General features: G+C 39.0%; 1 protein-coding gene across 7 annotated transcripts in view; it reads right to left on the bottom strand.

Annotated features, from left to right (window-relative positions):
- pcdh19 (protocadherin 19) overlaps positions 1-21,243 on the bottom strand; it is a 51,587-nt gene that overhangs the window by 10,874 nt on the left and 19,470 nt on the right. For 4 of the 7 annotated variants that reach the window (XM_086157734.1, XM_086157739.1, XM_086157737.1 and 1 more), the window contains exons 3-4: positions 14,092-14,150; positions 11,123-11,295 (exon numbers count right to left, since the gene is read on the bottom strand). In XM_086157734.1, coding sequence (XP_086013860.1) covers positions 11,123-11,295; positions 14,092-14,150 — 232 coding nt within the window. Of the gene's footprint in view, positions 1-11,122; positions 11,309-14,091; positions 14,151-21,243 lie in introns of all 7 variants that reach the window. The other 3 variants (XM_086157733.1, XM_086157738.1, XM_086157735.1) reach the window with 1 other exon arrangement.

Genomic DNA, 21,243 nt, shown 5'->3' with positions numbered 1-21,243 from the left:
GACTGACAATTGTCAATGAGAAAAAAAAATCGTATAATATTATAATATTTTATATTATATTATATCATATGATTCTATATTATATTATATTATATCATATTATATTATATGTTTATATTTTATTAACTAGATATTTTAGGGAACATGATCGAAAAGATAAAGGTAAATTATGCTTCAAAATCAAGGTGTATATCTAAAAGAATACATCCTTGCTGAGGCATTCTATTCTGTTTTTTTGCATTTTGTGCTTCTATTTATCATCTCAAACCTTCAGTGTCTGTCAACATATCTAGATCCAAAAAAACGGGGACTGCACACAAGGCCAGCATACCAATTCTTAGTAATTCCTCTTTCTGTGAGCCTCAGTCATGCCTCAAAAGTACAGCCTTACATAATTAATATAACATGCCATCTCATTCAGTCACATTCACTTTGTGTCAGAAAGGACTATGTGTTTTATATTCCATTTTATCTTTTCACAGGAGCAACAGCATGATTTCCTTACCATCTCATTTCCTTCCTTTTCTCCTTCCATACTGTTTCAGCAACCTCTTAGAGCAAGAAGTGGTGCGCAAAGGTATAATATGAAGTGTGAGTGGAAGGTTATCTCACTGTGCAAAACACGAATTCATAGGGACAGAGTCATTAAAGCAGTAATCATTATCTAAAAGACAGTTCACCCGTTTCTCACTTAGTGTTGAGGCAAACATTTTAACATTCAGATAACAAAAGGCTCTTGTTCTGTACAGATGCAGGGGGCGGTTTAAAGCAATCAGATTTATAATCTGGGTTAAGATGATATATTCTAGAGCAATTGTCCCCTACCTTTTTTGTACCAGGGACCAGTTTTATGTGTGAAAATGTTTTCAAAGACCGGTTAGAGGCATTGTCGTTCAAATGATAAAAACTTTTGTCAGTTCACAGTATTTAATCTGAATATAGAAATTACACTTTATATCTGACAGTTATTATCATTATTATTATTACTATTATGGTTATCATTATTATTATTACTATTACTATTATTATGATTATTGTTATTAAGTGCAGCAGTAAGGCGAAGGCGGATACAGTTGTTTTTCAAAACATGATGCGGGAGATCTAACGAAAAAAATATAATTTGTTCCAAGAAAGATTTTTTCTTTGTGGACCCTGGGGACCACTGTTCTAGAGTCTTGATTATTCCCTATGATGCAGTTTTCACTTTTATACTACTTTAAATCACAGTCTAGTCCCATCATCCACCAATTCACTATATAGAGCACTGACAGCAGACTGCTAATCCATGAGAAGTGCTGCAGATTGTATCAAACACAGATATTGACATGGAAGTGGGAGACTAGTCGAAAAAAGGAAAAGAAACTAAAAGGCATATCTTCTCTGATTTGAGGAACATAACTATAGCATACATAAGGATGATGGCAGGGGTCTGACACAGTGGAAGTAATTGGATTGCTCAGGCCCTGTGCCCACTCATGATAACATGCTGAGCTGTGACATGAAAAGTCCTTATGTGTGGCAGGGAAGCAAGGTGCAGCAGAGTGGAAGTGACAGGTGTCAAAGATCCAATTCTCTCACTTTCCTCGAATCTCGAGTTTCTTTTCTCCAGAGACAGCCGAGGAACAACCTGGCCCGTGGTAAAGCCAAACACCAAGCTTGACATTATGCTGCAGATCCAAGCTAGTTAGACCTACAGTATGTGCAGAGCAGGAGAGGAGGAGGAGGAGAAAGGTTGAAGAGGCTGGCAGCACCATGGCCTTGGGAGGTCATGGCCCGATTGCTTGCTTTATTTATTTTCTGATGTTAATTTGACCTGAGCATTGAAGGAGCATAGGGTATCCACGACGTGCTGCCTGACACACAAAAGAGCCCGAGACCACTGCTGGAGATCGTAAACGTTGGGGGGTTTGTAATATCTGGTCACAGTCCCCTCCCTACCCTCTGCATGCATTCTGGCCTCCACTTTAATGAGTACTGCATTAGAAAAGGCAGATCATTAACAAGAGCCCCCTCTGATACTTTCCTGAGTGCTATTAAACTTAACAGCCGACCTCTTGCATTACATTTTATCCTCCCCTTTAAGTAGGAAGGGGACAGTGGGGTTTGATAAGTCCAATTGGCAAGCCATACATAATTTTGAAGGAAAACAAGAAAGCTCCTCATTTAGTTGTGTGTGCTAGTATCAACAGACAAATGTGTAATGCATTTTCTATCCCTATTTTCACTTGTGATGATTATGATTATGTAAATAATACCATTAAAGTAATGATAGGTATATTATTAAAATGCCTGCATAACATATTAATGTGAAATTACAATTATGTTAATGCCCAGAAAGATTTCCGATAGCCCGAAGGAAACATATTGTGAGTAGATGTAGTACAAAACATATGGGCTTTGTGAATGTTTTCTATGGTGATGAATTAATTTGATTATCCACCTCCCCTAGACATGCCACAATGAAGAGACCTCCTTATATCCTCTTCAACTGCTGACCTTTTTCACACTTGAACGGACTAAATCAGGCATACGCTTCACAGCAACAAACTCTTCTTTTGTGTTAAATGCAGTACTTCAGAATGACTGTGTTCAAACAGTGAACCTACAGATTTTTATTCAAAGAGCATTCATCATTCAGATGTTAGAGAAGCAGATTGTCCATGTGGTTAAAGATTGTCACTTTTGAGAAAGTGTGTAAAGAAAATTCAAATGGCTTGTGCAGTGTTACGTCCAAGAAAAGGTCATGGAAGGCGCCACTGGTCAACATGCACTTTTCCAGGTCCTTCCTCTGTCACTCTGCATCATTTCTCTCATCAATAGTTTATTATGTGGGGCAGTAGCAGTCTCTCACTAGCGAGCCCCATTCGAAACGTTGAATTACAGCATAGTGAACTGGGTTCCACAAGGTCATTTAGAGGACAGCGAAGCAAGGCTGACACTAATTGATGAATGAAAAACAGGAGCGAGTCATGTCGTTTGGATGATTTCTGTTTGACCTTTATGATAATTCTCTTGAGCTGGAGTCCAAAGTGCACATCCCTCTATGATAAGCGTCATTGTGTTTGCATGGTCCCTAAAAAAATACAAGTAAATAAATAATAAAAAAAAAACATCACTCAACTGCTCAAAAATGTAGCGGATGAAAAAAAAATGTCTCACTGAATATACATGAGCAGAGAGAAATATGGAAATACAATGTCTGTATGCCTAAGGTAGTAACCTTTTGTTGCAACAGCGAAGACGGACAGAGAACTCTGCATATTCATGGTATATGTTCTAGTCAAAATGTTGATGAGAGAAAGAAGGTGAAAAGATCCAAGATAATAAACAGGATGTGTGGGGAAGATGATAAAGGCATCAGCGTAGACTAAAAATTGAAGAAAAAAAGTGTGGTAAAATCTAAAATCAATTAAAAAAGAAGGTGGGCATGTGCTTTTCCAACAGAGAGGAAGCAGCAGGGGTTAAAAATGCACATTGCTGCAGCAAAGGAGCCCCCCTCCTCTCTTCTTCCCATACCCCAGCTGCAGTGATAAATGTCTCTTTGTATTCTGAACAGAAAACTGCCAGCTACAATGTTCTTGTCAGGAGACAGCTGATTTTCCCCTTAAACAGAGCAGTGTATATATATTCGTAATCTGCCCTTTCACAGAAGCAGAAGTTAAAACAAATGCCTTCTGCCAAGATACATAATGCCCAGAAAATGCCTCCCAAAAGACTACACGCAAGCGGGGTGTGCAAACTACGACCGTGTGCCTGTGTTTACAATCTATGTCTCCGCAGCAGGTGCAGCTATAGCTTTTCAACCCATGCTATTTGCAGTTTTCTCAAACTCTACAGTATCCTGCATATCTGCAGCATAGCCATGGTTCCACTATGAGGGCTCCTAAATGGGAGTTGGTGCTACAGGTAATGGAGCTGATTATAGCTATCTGGGCTGCAGGCCAGCTGCCAGACTCTGCCCTGCCTGGGGGGCGCACAGGCCGCTTGGTGTCTGATATCCTGGGATCCCTGTAATACAAGCCTTGCTTTGGCAGCCTCTCTGTGACTATCCTGCCCACTTACAGCCACAGACAGAGTCTCTGTTGAGTTAGTCAATGTGTATAGTATGTCTTGATCAGGTTGTTTACTCTACAACAGTCCAAAGTCATATCATCACAACAAGGATGTGGTAAGTCATGCTGTTATGAAGGCGTGAGAGGATATCCAGTTGTCCTAAGATCAACAGCACATACTATGAAATGTTTTTAAGTCCGGAGAACCAGCAGCTACTGGCATTCGACTTTTTTAAGTCGAGATGCAAATTGAAAGTTTTATTTAATCAGTTCAGTGACAAAGCATCAGATTCAAATGCCAGGACCATTGTTTTTCTCATAAGAAAAAATTGCTTGGGGCCCTTTTTATTACCATTGCACATGTGCAAGCACAAGCGTCTGCTCTGTAAATTGGCTAGAAGGAGATAAATGAAGAACTGAGCAGCAAAGGTTGCACTTTTACCTTCTCATTAAGTTGGATTTACATCCAACAGACAAAAGTGTAGAAATAAAGAAAATGTCTTGAGCCATGCAAGAATCCTCATGAAGGGCAAGGTAGATAATCACAAATGTTCAAAATAACATAGATGATGTTTTAGGAGAGCAGATTATTAAGCAGATAACAAAACACAATTCCCTCAGGGGTGAGATATTCTAATAGTAGGTAAAAAAAAGTGTAACATAATTATTGAGTCTTTTTTCTATTCAACTTTGTAGTTCATTTAATATGAGATGTAACTACAAATAGGGCTGTGGGCTGCCCAGACTGAAACACTTCCAATCTTATAACCGCTTGCTTTATATTGCAGCGGAGAAGGGGTTGTGCACACGCTTTAACCTCAAATAATTAAAAACACAATGGTGCGGTAAAAATGGCCGCTGCCTCGAAGCCTCAGACAAGAACTGAAATCAATCGCAGCCACAATAGGCTGGTCGAGGCGAGAATGCGACAGCACTCCTTAGATTTCACACTATTTCCCACTTACCTGAAGAATTCATGACTGATGCCATCTCTTTATCTTCCCACCTCTGTCTCTTTGCTGATTAACCTTTTAAAGACACACACTTAAAGACCCAAGCTCGACAGTCAGATTTTAAATTCAGGTTCTCTCTGTTCTCTTACATAGCCCCCATCAATCTCAGCATATTACGTGCTCTTAATCTCTTTCCCACTGTCTGGGATCATTCTGATCCCCCTGTTTTCCCATCTGCTATTGACTTGGGCCCAGCTTGGCGAGGTGTTCAACAAACAACTGTGATTCGCTTGGTTTCTGTGGAGATTATTAACACACCTAGCATGCCACAGCATCATGAATAAGCAATGGAGATCCGGAGCCCTATTTTCTCTCTGTCTCTATGTTTCCTCCCTCTCTCTGTCTCCCTCTCTCTCTTGCCCTGCCGTGTTGTGAACTGAATGCCAGGATTGTCTAGAAAATGAGCTGTCAGTGGAGGGCCCGCAATGAGACACATCAGGCTCATTGTGAGCCCTAGAAAATAATGAACTATTCCCATTTCTCACTCTGATATGTTCAATGCGCTATCCGTGACAAGTGCAGCAAGATAAGCAGTTTCCTCTTGAGCTGATTAAATACACTGGGTGGGTAAATTCAGGGGAGCTTGGGTCCAGGTGATGTCATTATAGCATTAAAACGTAACAATATATTTTGTATCTTGGCCAAAGGTGCTGTTTTGTTTGTGTCTATTGCAAGAAGGGGGGGGGGACAAGGAAACTAGACATACTTGTAAAAACTTAGAGAAACAAAGCAAGCCTTTTTATGTATTTTTTTCATTTATTTATTTTGCCTCATTCCCCCTTCGAATTATATTAAAAAAGGGGAGGGGGTGAAGGAATGAACAGTGCAATTTAAAGCATGTGTTGATTTACTTATGCAAGTTCTGAAAAAACAAACACTACCAAGAGACAATGGCTATTTTTAAACATTTTGAACATAAAAGCAGTGTACAAACTTGTCTAACACACTGAGATGAATAACACAAAGATGGTGAAGAAAACAACATTCTTGTCTGTAACTGACAGCAGACTAGTATAAATTACCAGGGGAATAGAAATAATGGTCAGCTCCATTTGATACAAGTGATAATTTGAATACAACAGGGCCAACTTCTCTACTGTTTAACTTGATTTATTATTCAGCGAAGTAACTGTGATCAAAATAAATAAATAGAATTAAATAGAATTTAATAAACAAATAAATTGACAAATAAATAAAAAATAAATAAATAAATAAAGCATGAACAAAAATGTTCTCTTGAATCTTTTGATTCTCAATACTTTCCACTATTTCCTCTATATATCTTGCAGGCTAAATTGTGCCGTTGCCGTTAATCACATATTACTACACCTGCTTACAAGGATTCCCCGGTGGGTTTGTACAGGGACTGTGCACATTCTGTCTGACTTAATGCGTGTATTGCACTGAGCTATCTGTCACTGTCAGCCATTTTACTTCCATGGGTTCAACATTAGATTAGGGAAATGCAAATCAAAATGGATGGTTCCACTATAGAGTTTGTATGTTAATCTAGTAGTAAAACTTGACTGGGTAACATGTTTTGTGTTCAGCCTGAATCAAAAGCATAGTCTTGACTGATTCAATCAGATGTTTAGTCAAATCCTCTGACACACCTACCGTTAGTGAGAGAAAAAAAGAAAACAAAACAAAACAAAAAAAAAAAAAAAAACTAAAAACTTAACTGTCAGAGAGCTTGTTTTCTATTTTCCCTCACTAAGACTGCTTACTAGACTCTCACCTTATCTCTCCATCTCTGCCTCCCTCACACACTCTCTTCCCCCCTCTTGTGTTGTCAGCATACCCCTATTCCTGTTGCCTTCCTGATTTTGACACCTGTCAGCATTTTTGTTAGTAGATCAGAGAACTGCAAACTAGAAATGTACCTGTGTTGAATTTAGGGCAAGTTTGCAGCAGAAACACATGAGGTGCTTTTACTCTTTTCCCTTTTTTTAATAGGGAGAGGGAACTGCTTGACTGGCACAATGTTGGGGTATGTGGGTTTGAGATGTTTGCAGTCAGTAGATGAAACCGGAGAAGAAAGAAAGAAAGAGCAAGACATGCAGAGAAAGACAGAGAAAAGAGAGAGACAGGGGAGACACTGGGGGGAGTTGAAATCAATTAGGAACAGTGAAACCCTACGGATTGGCTGATGGAAGAAGGGAATATGGAAAAGCCTGTGGCCCACGGAGGGGCTTCCATTCCTGGGCACCAGCTTCAGGCACACACCCACAGGGAGCTAACAGATAGATGAAACCTAATCTCCAGAGGTGGAGGCCAAGGAAAATGTCAAAAATAAAAGATGCCTATACCCTGCTTTTGCTAATTGAGCAGTGGTGGATCCCTTTGAGTCTACCATACGACGAGGAGAAGCTTTTTTTGGTTAACTTTTACACATTGACCTGGAAATCCCTCCAATACCATAGGCCTCTAAACCAAGAAATCCGACATCTTTAAAACATCCCACTCACAAATCCCCTCCTGCGTAGATAACGCGAGTAATTTTAACAATACGTGATTTTTATTCCACAAAAAAATCATCGCACATCCATATCTGTGAGGAATTGAGTGTAATCAATGACAATCAAAAAAATGTGTGGAAAAATAGATTTTGTTCCCTTTGAAAGGAGCCTCCTCAGAGTCAGCTCCTTTTGCCTCTCCCTTGACACCAATGGTTCCAAAGAGCCAGGGCTAGACTGTCTCACTTTTCAACCAAATCCCCTGAACTTCATAGACATGCCTATAAAGATAAAGAAGAATTCATTTTTATGTAGTACTGCTTCACAGTTTATGAGAAGAGTGATATCATCCATTTATATTCTATTGGTAGATATGCAAGATTCATTACATATAAAAGATAGCCCTTCCTTTATAGATTTTTAACAGATTTAATGTAATTTGTTCTTCAAATTCCCCAGTCTAATCCACTCTGTGAGGATATTTCAGGTCAGGTTTTTCAAAGAGAGCAGACACTCTTTAGATTCTTGGCAGGGATTCAAAAGAGAGGTATTCACTGAGATTTAAGTCTAAAATCTTTTCACAATCACTTCTCTGAAAGTTACTTTGTAGCTGCTGCAAAGATTAATGAAGAGTGTTAAAAAGGCTCAATATTTATGGTTCAATGCCAACTATCAAAATTGTGAATTAATACAGAAACAAATCACCAATGCAATGCATAGTTTGAAAGCAGCTGACTCTTGCCATACAAATGTTGTTTCAAACAAGATTACAAGGATCCAGGGCTCTCTTGCAAAGGCAACAGCTTTCTCCTAAACAAACAATACCTTTACATGGTACTGGGAATGGTAAACATTTGCACTGTAAAAGCCTGAGTTGAAACCTTTCTCTTTCCAGTTCCCTTTGTTCTAAACACTTATCAACAGAAGAAAACAGAACAAAAAACAAGACACTTCCATCCCACAGTGTGTATGCTGTCCTTTGGCAATAGCGGTCTCTCAACATGTTTTCTGCTTTGGATGGCAGAGGAGAAAGACTATGGAACAGAGTCACTCCCAGAAGACATCTTAGAGTCCGTAGTAAACATCCAATTTGTTTTATGATGATTATTTCCTTTCACTCAACATAATGAGCACATGGTGTCCATTTTTGTCAATTAAGAGACATGAGTTCAAACTAGAATGACATAATCATGTCAGTTATAGCTTCTTTTCTAACTTACCAGCCTCAATTGTTGTATATTTATGTTCTCAAATTTCAAAGGAATAAAGGACATGAAATAGTAACATTCGAAAAACATTGCTCTGCGTGAAGCATCCACATGTGTTTCCGAATCTTTTCAACGCTGTCAGCTAACAACGCCACTGAACTATGAAGTTTGAGCATCGAGCTGGTATTAATAGAGGCATGATTAAAAATCCCAAAATATATTAGAACTACATTTAAATAGAAAGTGGAGTTACACGTGCAAAATGGACCAAAAACGTATCGTGTGAATATTTGGCTATTTTTAGGACAATTTATGAACAAATACTGGCACGTCAGCTGTTGTGAACTTCTCAAGTTAAGTGCTTGGCAGAAAATGTTGTGACGTTAACATCACATCCGCCATTAAAAAAAAATATCAACATCCGCATAATGTTGGCCTCCTGATGATACCTGCTGAAAATATCTGTACAACTGAATGAAAGGACTTTCATATATAACATGTTGATCTGAAAATTTGATACCAGCAGATATGTAAGTCATTACCACTTTATCTGTAGAATTAATATATTATCTATAATTACCGGCAATATCATCTGCCGGTAATTAAAACTTGTTGGAAGATGAATGTTGGGGATTTATAATGAATGGTTAGTTTCATTTGTTGTACTGTTGCCCCAGTGAGGATGTTTAGTTGATGCATTTGAGAATTAGGAACAAGCCTTCATTACTATCTCAGCGAACATTGCCACTGAAGCACTTTAAAAACAAAGAAGTAAAAATACAATCATAAAAAGAAAGAAGGTAAAATACAATCAAAACTATTGTCCTTCAGCCTTATTGAAGAGAATTTGCGGCCAAAAAATGAATTTGTCTACAGTCGCAGACAAAAAAAAGAAGAAACTGAAAGAGCACCAAATTTAAATTCCAAACTAATAGTTGTTGTTATCCATTCCTACTGGTAAAACAAAATGGGCTGCATTGTGAAACTGCCTATTGTTGTTTACCAGCAATGTGGTGCTGCTTTAAACATTTAAGAGGCATGTGTATCTAATTGCAGCAGATGCAATCATTGCGGGCATTAAAGGAAAAGGGAATATACAACTTTCTGTGTTTTTCCACTTGAAATAGCCTTCAAATCTATCTCTTTTAACTTTCCTCCAATATAGATATCTCAAAAGTAGATCATCAGCATGTATTGTTAGAGGAAAGATTTTTGCAGAAAAAACGCTAGAGCTAGCTTAAACAATCTGCATATTTATTATCTGCTGTTCATTATCAAGTTGGTCTATGTGAGATGTCGGACATTAAAAAAAGTACAAGGTACAAAACTGACAAAGCCCTACACGTTTAATGCTTCTTCAAATACACCCACACAACATTCATGAAAATAGTCAAATGTTAAAAAAGAAATGATGAAAATAAGGACGTGTTTTGTTATCTCATGCTCATTAAAATTTAGTTTCTGTGAGAGCTGAGGAGGAGTGACAAAGTCACATTACTGAAGCAGCAGAATTTTATTAAAAATTCTGCATTAAATGGGGGAAGATAATTTGGCACAGGCTCCAAAACAGGAGCATAAAAAAAAAAAAAAAACTTATATGCATTTCAGACACAATAAATGATATTAAACACTGAGTACTTACATACAGGTTTTTAAAACCATACTTTCAGTTTTTTCTCTCCTTTATTGAGGGTAGGATCATGTTTCATCCAAAAATATTTGCAATTTTCACATAAATGCTCATGCTCTGCTGAGCCGTTGCACCTGTGGTGTTTCCTTTGAGATTTCTAAATACCCTCAGATGAATAAAAACATCTGGATCTGCTCCAGATAGCTTTATTTTTTCCATTCTGCTCTCTCCCACTTACTGACCCACTCTCTTCTCAGTCTTACTGGCAGTAGTTGAGATGAACATGACACATTCTCTGACATCTGCCAGAAATGTGGATGTCCTTTTAAATGGTTAGGCAGAAATGAAACATCAACATTAATTCCTTGCTAAATGATACCCCTGAATAATAGATGAGGGCAAGTAGAAATATGTTGATTTCTACCTTCTACCTTTGTGAGTCTAATCGCTGCCATTCAAACTCATCTAAGTCAGTCTTCCTTTGAGAGCGGACATCAACATCAACACAATCAGTCAATAATAGTAAGTGTGTAGCCTTAGCTACATCAGTAGGGCATTCTAGATGAAATACACTGCATTAATCATCTTTCCTAATGGGCACCGTGGGGAGACTGCACTTTGAAAGAAAGATGCTTTTGGAACATAAACAGAGTGCTGAATGTGATACAATACACAAAGGTCTCCCCTTGTCATTGACAAAAATATTCCAGGTGATGCAATCTTTCAATCACAGCCCACAAAGAGCGAACACACACATTCTTACCTTGGTCTGGCAGCTGGCAAACATTGGGTGGGACGGTCATGTTCAGCACATCATTGACAGCTGTGTCAACATAGTGTCCTCTCTGGACATCATGTTCACTGTCGGTCTGGTCGCTCTCCTCGTGCCCACTGTCCTTCAGACTGTTCCCCTCCAGGTCCTTGAATGTCGATGTACTACATGGGGGCCAGAAGGGGAAGAAAAAAAAAAGTTGATTAACTACCACCTTCTCTCGCATGGTCATCCCTGTTTACAGTAAGTTTTACAAGTTTTTCTTTGTGTCCCCTTTAGGTCCTCCTTGGACCCTCTTGTTACAGTTATAGTTAAATATACAGTTGAGAACCGGTAAGAAGTCATTTATTTGTGGATATGTCCTGGCTAAATGCTTGAGCTTTGCAGACAACGGTCCTATTTTACACTTGTTGTCAACTCCAGTAAAGAGCTTCAAGTCTATGGAAATATCCTACTCCATGGACAGCATGCAAGCAATGGAATTTCAGACAGGGACATTTTGGATGGATGCACTGACTTCAAGGGCATCTTGTGCAAACAGGAGGTACTCACACACTTCTATCAAACAAATACTGCAGTAATCAGGAATTCCTGGAAGGAAGATGGATGTCGGAAATGCTGGAAGCATGCAAACTGAGCATCTGTCTTGTTTGGGCTCACAGTCAATAAAGAGGGTGGGGAACAATCAACAGCTGCACAATAACAGTGTGATTTCCCTTCATTTGATATCCATCCCATCGGAACAAATTCCCCCTTACAAACAACACTAAATAGTCGTGCATGTATGAACATGTGTTCTTTGAGCAGAAGGAAATATGAGGAATGTTTCATGCAGGGGGAGAATTTGGGTTACACAGGAGAAAAAAAAAATGTTACAGAATGTAGAGAAAACTATGAGATAAACAAGCATGTATAAAAAAAAAAAGGAAGGGAGTATATGTGAAGGACAATACTGCATTCCCTAGCGCAAGCCTAGCATTCTCCATCCGGGGAGGGAGGACTGCAGTGGAGGGAAATGCTGGCTCTATGATGTTATCACTGTAATTGCACCTGTCCCAGACCATAGGCTCAGTGGCTCCTGAGGGGGATTTCTTTGTAGTGTGCTGCAAAGGCCCACACTTGAATGCTCTTTATTTACATTAAAGGGAGGAATCTTTTGGGGAAAATTGCCATAATGGGGTTTCAAAAGGCAAGGATGGCTTCAAACTAAAATAAAAGCCTGGATTGGTCCACACCTGCAGGTAAAAAGACCTCAGAAGAAAGCCAGGCTTAAACAGCTCTGCGGTTGGAGGGAATTAATATGACCCTGTGCCTTCCAGTTTGCCTTCATCCCCACAAATCTATCTATTTCAGTGTGTATGTAAGTCTACTCTCATGTAACACCTCTCACAAATTCATAAAAAAAGTAAAACATGATTATTTTTCAAGAAATCTTAGATTGTAATTTCAGATCATCTTTAGAAAAAGATAATCAATAAATAAATAAATGCATCTGGTGTGACTGCTCACACATTTGAACATGGAGGTGGTTAGTTTCTATAAAAGCAATAAGCAGTTATTTACAGAGCACATTAATTTCCTCAACTTTAATCTAAGAGATTTGAGCTCAGATTTGCTCACTATGACCTTCATTAATATTGAATGATACCTCGGTCATTTTTCCTGGCCTAACACTCTGAGGATTTAAAGCCAGACAATATGTTCTGTTGCAATAGCTAGTTACATTTCAAACTGTTATCATTTTCACACATTCATTCATTATCTGCCTCTTATCCTGCTCTTGGGGCTGTGGAGGGCCAGAGCCTCTTCCAGCTGTCATCGGACGAGAGTCGGCGGTCGATGGCAGGGCCACATATCAAGACAACCATTCTCTCTCTCGTTCACACATCTGGACAATTTTCCAAATTTTTCCAATTACAGCTCTGCATGTAGCATGCTGGCGAGCCCGGAGGAAACCCACACAGACAGGAGAACATACAAACTCCACAGAAAGACCCACTGTGGACAATAAACCAGGGTCCTACGTGTTGTGAGGTTGAAGCGCTGATCACAGCGTGCCACCTGGTATTGTCATTTTAATTATTAAACTTAGAATGATCTTCCCATAAATTGGGGCAGCACAGTGGCGCAGTAGTTAGTGTTCTGCCACACATTAAGAAGGTCCCGGTTGGATTTCAGCAGGGGACCTTTCTGTGTGGAGTTTGCAAATTTTCCCCGTGTCAGCGGGGAGTTTCCTCCAGTCCAAAACGTGGGTTCATTAGAGACCCAAAATTGCCTATATGTGCGTATGAGAGCGTGAATAATTGTTTGCCTCTATATGTGGACTGGCTTACAGTCCATGGTGAACCCCACCTTCCGCCCATTGACAGCTGGGAGAGACTACAGCCTCCCCCGACTCTGGCTGCTGGATAAGCAGTACAGAGGATGAATGAACGCATCTCATACATTTTTATGCATTACTCTTTATCTGAATTCATATGTATCATATGAATTATTCCAGATGTACGATTTGTATAATATTCATTTCCCTATATATTTCATCAAGCTTTTCCAAACATAAACCCATGTATTGATTTTTTTGGAAAATGGGTCTCATTAAAAACAATGGGAGTACCGGTAGATGAGTTGAAATTCAATAATCGTGAAATGGTTGCGTTTAGCTATAAATAACTGCAGCTCCAGTAATGAGTGCCCTATCTGAACATTATTACAAATTACTTTGAAGGTTTTCTGTAGTTACAATGAGGATTTTTCCTGCTCTAAATATGCAGTTTTAGATTGTTTTAAAGTATCTAATCAGTCTAATCAGATTATTGTGTTTTCTCCCCAAATTATTATCCTCACATTTCATTTAACTGGATCAGAACAAGAAAGTGATCATGCAAACTGCTCATTAGATAAAATACCTACAAATAACAATGGTAACAAGTAGTTTATGAAAAATCCTAATCAAGACATACCTTTTAATGAGGTGGGCTCGGCTGTTCACGTAACTAGAGTCAATTGAATAATTCTCCGTCTGTAACAGAGAAAAGAAGGGCGGGGGAAATATGGGTGGGGGTTGTGATTGAGGGATAATGTGGGGCAACAGAGAGAGGTACTTTTAATAGCAGAAGAAACTAAAATAATGTTACTAGTAATTGGCTTTCAGTAAAAATGTTATTTCACACAAAGGAACCAGTGAGCAGCCTCAGCCTTACAGGGCTGAATCCTATTCTCTTTCAAAGCACACACACAGAGCGGCTGGCTGGGAGTTGAGAGCTGAGGAGAGTGCTGCAGCGAGAGCAGCCTCTCTTCTCCTCTTTACCCTCCCGCTTTCTATCCCTTGCACCCTCCCTCCATTGCTGGTTAGCCCATCTTTAAAATGGAGTCATTAGGGAGGACAGACTATCACGCAGATGGGGGCAGAAGAAAAGTTTCCCTTTTTTCTGCTCTGAACTCTTTACTTTTACCATGTTTGAGGAGACATTAATGTAGAATTATTAAATAAATAACTGCAAGAGAAGTATATGAAATTAAGAGAGTACCAAGGGAATCTTAACTCTGCAATTGCAGATGAAAAGACTTTCAAAATATGCATACGATAGATCTCTGACCCACATTAGAGAATACAGTTCAAAGGCATCCTACATTCAATTTTTTTTCCAACATTTATCTGGAAAAAAGAATGTCTGACAAGTACACATGGATAGGGTAGTCGATACACACTGACCAGGTAGACACTCTTGTTTCTGCCAAGTATTAACTCACATAAGGCAAGATGTGAGCAGGTCAAAGGGTATCGCATCCTCTAAGAATGACTTTCGCAGCCCCTGTGAAATACAGGATATGACCCTTTCAAAAAGTTTGATAAGATGCAGGTGTTTTCCGTAGAAAGAAAGCATAGCCTCCACTTGAAATTCTAAACCCTCAGATTATGTATCCTGATAAACTAACTTCCAAGGGAAGTCTGCAGTACCAATATCAAAGTCCTGTTGAAAGAAAAAAAAAAGAAAAGAAAAGAAAAATCAACCTAAGATAAGAAAGGTTAGCACAGGCGCTGGAAAGCTGTTGTTGATTGTGAAGTGAGCTGCAATTTGAAAACAGCCCTGCTGCGGAGGGTACTGGTTCCCAGCTACATAAAGAGAACAAAAGGATTGGATTGAATTAGGTGCTAATTACATGTTAATAAGACACAACATTCTGAAAATGCTCAAGAAATCACAATGCAGGGGGAACAATATCCAAATGTTACTATGGGAGATTTAAAAATAGATACGCAAGTAAGTAAGTGGTTGCTGCATATAAGGCCATCTAATCTGTAAACCACTAGCTAACAGGTCAATTTACCAATGAAAACAATCTGAAAGCAAGATTCATTTTATCATAGTGTTCATGTCATTTTGAGTCTTGTTATTTTTCAGATACTATGACATTCAGACATGTTATCTGATTCAATGAGTCCATCCATCCATTTTTTTCTTTAATAAGTCAGTTTTCGAAAAAAAAAAAAAACATAAGCAAGTACTCTCATCATTGCACAAAACAAACGAGATGTTTTGTATTTAAACACAGATACTATGATGGGTTACGTACTGCCTTTGCACTGAAGGTTATATTCATTCAATTCAATATATTTTTTTTTCCATTTAACCATTATACTTGATTAAACTTCTCATTATTACAAAAGAGCAGACCCATAATTTCAATTATGTATTATGTACTGTTTTACTGACTTCTTTCCTTGTTGAAATTCACTGCTAAAAGGCAAAAAAGGTAACAAAAGTCGGAACACACATTAATTTCATTAATCATAATGAAAGATAAATTCACAAATGATGCTGCGTTAAGTTGAAAGCAGCAGTGACTTATCGGTGACTCTTATCGAAATCACGGATGCTAAGAACTTCAGTGTGTTTGATTACGCTGCAACATTCACCGAGCCCCGATGGACACGCTTTAAACCACTATGTCTTTTACAAGTGCCTTGTTCCCTGCTAGTGAATAATGAAAATGCAGGGCATGAGAATCATGCAGGGAAACTACATTTGATAGACGAGATAAAAAAATAATCGTGTTAAAATCACTGTGGTTGAAGCTGATAATTGGAAGGTTATCAAGAAAGGACAGAAGTTTAGCACGCTCTTGAGTAAGTTTGGCATTATAAACAAGCATGTATCCACCAAAGAATTTCAAAGCCTGTATATTATAGTAATTAACAATATAAGACTAATAAAAGACAAGTATTTCTATCTTTTCAAAATGTCATGCCTTAAGTGAATGTAGAATGCTTTCAATGTCACATTATGCTTTACTATCTTCTCCGCTACAGCTCATCTTCCAGCAAAACAGTTGGTCATTAATCAAATGATTCAACAAAGATGACCACATTTTCCCTATTTATGAAAATGTTGACAGAAATAAGTAGTCAAAAAATGAATAACCTTGGGGCACAGATGAGTCACTCTGCATGTTTATTCTAAGGAACGAATGGAAGCATTTGCCCTGGCTTCCTGTAAAGAAATGTAATGTCTGCCCCCACATTTCTGACTGACCTCAAATTGGAGGACATGTCAATATATCTTGCCTTGGGGGTCAAGTTTCAGGCAAGAGCATGAGCGCTGCTTGGCTACACCGAGGACACCGCAAATGGCTACTTAATCAGGTTGGACAATGAGTTGTTGTGATCTGAGCGGCCCCAGTTTGGCGGCCAGAGCCACTCTATTCCAATAATTATTGTTCCATTTCATCTGAAGGATTGAAAAGAGGAATGTAGTCTCTGGTGTCACAAGGTAGATGAGAGGAAATGGGTGAGACCTGATCTGCAGGAGTCGTGTGGTTCAACAGCAGCCAAGTTACTTCCCCCTAAACACCCTTTGAACCTCTCTCACTAGAAAAACCTGGGGCACAGGGACAATGGACTTGCTCTTTTGCTGCTGTGAGGAAAAGCAATCTCCTTGCCTAGTAGTTGCTGTAAGATTTGATTTGCCTTCCTCCCAGCGTGACAATTGGTTCTGCAGTCTGGATGCAAGTTTATTCGTTTTGCAGGGGCATGGGGAGCATCAGAAAAAGAAGAAGGGTGGGGAAGTGAAGACACCAGTTGTTACACCAGTAAACAACCTACAAGCTCAGCAGATGTCACACAGATCGTAGGAAAGGGGAGAGAAAAAACTGTCACAGCTGCAACAAAGTAAAACATTTTAGCGCGGAAGTAAGCTAAAAAATATATGGATGGAAAGAGGGATATATGCTAATAGGGTGCTATTTTGGGATAAAAGGAATGCATAGAATAGTGTCACATCATTCTACTTTCAGCTTGATTAATGGAAGAGTTTGTTTGTTTGCATGTGTTTATGTGTCCTTGTATGTGTGGTGTATTTTTTTTTTTTTTTGTATGTTTTAATGTTTCTACTGCTTCTCCTTTCCCTGACAAGAGGTATCTTTACTCAGGATAATTGCTGAAAAGCTATGATTGTAGCTCAGCATATGGCAACCATTTAGTTTAAAGACAGACGCATACTGGCAATGTTTTCACGGAATTTAACATTTGAGATTCAAAATTGCTCACTGGAAGATAACTGGGCAGAGTCGGTTGGATTGTAATGATAATTTAGCATCAAAAAGAAGGAACAACTGCAAAAGGGACTGTTTCATGGGCTTGACTGGTGCATTTTGTTAAAATCATTTGTTGAGCAAACATACACCACAGATCCACATCATTTAAGGTTCAAGATTAATAGACAGAATAAATTAAGTCAATCAGATCAACCTGCTGTATCACTCAGGTTTGAAAGAGCCAAGGTTCATCCTGTCTTTGTTTATTGTTGCTGTTCCCTCATGTACTCCCCTTAGTCCTGAAAGGAAATGTGAAACATAATATTCCTTGTTATTGGTATCCCATTGCAAAAGGAAAGGATGAGAAGAAAAACAAAGGGGATTTACGGGGCGAACTAAATGCAATGACACTATTTTTTCCTCAATGTTCCATGATCTAATTTTGTATGTCTTTTGTTCTCTGCTCTGAGGCTTATTAAGAACAACTGTCTCCATCTGCAAGTTTTATTATTTGGGAAAAAAAAGGCCCAAGCATTACTAAATGGGAATATCATTTCATTCTATGTTCACATCCTTCAACTCGTACATTATTAATTCAAAATAACTTTTTCAACATTTCCTCTCTTGCAAAGACATAGTGAATACTGACCACCAAATCTCTTGGTCAGTACCCAGCAGACCCTCAGGGCAACTGACATAGTCTGTGTGTCACCCCTGAGGAAGACAAAGAAACTCCAACGCATCTCTTTCAAGTGAGTTTATTTTGTTTATACTGTGTGAGGGAAAAGACCATTATCTGCCTCAGAGCAACCATAATCCAGCATCTCTTACCCCCTGCCCTTGGCACCAGAGACTGTGGCACCTTCTTCCCGATCACAGACTTTCCCATGGCTTTTCCACCATCTGCTAAATTATAGATTTCCCTCTTCCTTTAGAGAGGGCAAGGCCTTGAGGGAGGATCAGTGGTAAAAAGGGTGAAAGAGAGCCTCAGGCAAAGCTATAGTTGTGGATAAGATTATATTTTCTATTTTTCTCTGCTTGCGGGATGCCATGATGAACATGAAGAGTTATTACCATTTAATGTTAACTGGCTACCCTGCAAACTCAAATTATAAATAATCAATTGTAGTATGTATAAGTGACAAATAACCTGTCACTTTCTGTGAGCCATTTCACTTTATCACCCATCAATTCACCCCAAACCCTGTAGCCAATTTGGGAATCAATCATGTTATGAAGGTGAATTATGCTGTGGCATGTGTGTGTTAAAAGGGTTTCCTGCACATCTGTAGTAAGTCGATTTTTGCAGAGAGTGCATTTTAGGATAACACACACGCACACACACACACACACACACACACAATGGTAAATCAATCAATTATTCTAAGCTGTGTGCTCAAATAACTTGTTTACAAAATTTCACCAGGCAAACGAAATAACACATTTTTAAAAAAAAACAATGAAAACAATAGGCACACTCAACACAACTTCCCGCTTGCTATTGCCTTTTGATTTTTTTTGCTTTTCCTTTTGAAATCACACCAACAAATACCTTCACCAAAACAGAAATGCCATACACTCATAAAGTGTTAAAAAGGCAGGAGTCCTCAGGATATTGCTCGGATCCATTTGTCTTCTATACTGAAACACATAATTGTCCAGACATGTCTCCATGTCACTTAGGCCTAGAGGCACCAGTTAGTAGAGATGTGATTAATTATACATACATTGATAGAAACAGCATTCATTATTCATGAGCTCCTCAACGTCAGAGCCATTTCCCTCCTTTTCAGCATGATGAAAATATTTTAAATAATAGGCTCCCTTTGCAGACGTCTACATTCCATCATAGCCTACTGACACTTAAGAGGCTTAAGTCAGAGCTGTTGTCTTACCAGGCTATCACGGTTCAACCCTGACATGTTTCAAACTTTGGTGCTCATGTGACTTTCAGGGTCAGCGTTTTTGTTTTGTCTTTGTCTTACGGAGACAAGGCAGGTGCTTTTCAGCCTTTCAGATGGAGTTCTAGCGTCCACTCAGACACAATCAGTGAATAGGGGTCTACCGCATCCCCCAACACATTGGGCTGGATCGAGTTTCATTTAACACCTGTTTGGTGCTTGTGTGCTTTCTGACTTTTACTATCCTCAAGTCAGAAAGAAAAACCTGAGGACTGCAATGAGATTAAGATTAATGGTTTTACATAGTAAAAAGGGAGGATGGAAGAAAATGACTATCTTCACTGATTCCTAAAAGAAATAGACTTACTTTTCTTAAAGCCTGTAGAGCCTAATCAAACTCAGAAAGCAGGACCTTCCCCTTTGGGCAAGTCGTGAGGGATTTTCTTTAATATAGATGTCAGACCAAAAACTTTTTGCTCCTCTTATCCCGCAGTGCGTTTATATGCGTTCGCCATGAAATGAGAGATAGGTAGTAATCGTTTTAAAACACTCCAGGAAGGTTGAGGTTAACATCTTATCTCAACAGATACTGAGGTTTCAAGGCCCCTGGGGAATAAGCATTAAAAGCATATCATTATTAGAGGGTGTTTATTCTTCCTTAGACAATTACTAGATATGTGTTTATCCTTAGTTGTGCCTGTTAATGATGAGCTACATAGAAGAAAAACAAATGTAGAGCACAAGAAATTCTCTTAGGTTTCAACCACCTCCCCTGGGTTATAACTTACATATTACACATTCATGAATTATGGGGTTTAAGTAAACACATACCCCCTATGTGCTAACAGAGCATAGACAGAACAACAAAACTTTGAGTGTTTTTTTAAAGCCATCAAGCAAAAAGTTATCATATAACAAAATAAATATTTCATTAAAGTATTCTACAAGAGAATGACAAATATCAACTATCTAGAGAATGACATGTTAGAGCAGAGCTTCCTAAATTTGCTACCAATTACTTAAAGGTGTTGGAATTCACATTCCTACAGCGTTAGTCTATCCGTCTTTCTTTCCCTTCCTCTTATTTCTCTTGTTCACTGTGACAAGGCATCTTTCCAGACATTTTAGTTGGATGGAGATTTGCAGCAGCTCATTACAGACTGGGAGGCTCTGTGAACGGATGCAGTCACTCGGAGATGGATTGAGTGAGTCTGTTTATTGACATGCCTTAATCTGACACTGGGTAAAGGGAATGAGTCACCGCCTCCAGACACAATACAACATCATCGTCACTCCAGCAAATAGGGAGGCAGCACCGAAGAAACAAGTGGAACTTCATCAGTGCTCATTAATCCAGCTACCCCAGGCCATTCGCTCAAACAAGCAATGTTTACACATGCTGGCTGGATAGAGAGGTGATAAGGCTTTTCAAAAAGGCATGGGTGCAGGTCCTCTTGCTTCACAGAACCCGTCCCACACACACACACACACACACACACATAATGTCATGATCACGTCTCATCGAAACCCCGAACACCCCACATCTTATCAAAACCCCCAACACCCCACCCTTGCAGTTCCCATTAAACAAAACTTGCGTGTACCAGCTGCTCCGAAAAAATGTCACTGCATTTTGTCACATTATTCAGAGTAAGCGCTCAGATCCAGATTGGATGA

Source organism: Fistularia commersonii, chromosome 13, assembly GCF_037954325.1.
Source record: "Fistularia commersonii isolate RoL2024-O1a breed Wild chromosome 13, RoL_Fcom_v1.0, whole genome shotgun sequence".
Lineage (NCBI taxonomy): Eukaryota > Metazoa > Chordata > Actinopteri > Syngnathiformes > Fistulariidae > Fistularia > Fistularia commersonii.
Note: the sequence above shows the minus strand (reverse complement) of the source record. Positions and strands in the feature narration are given on the sequence as shown.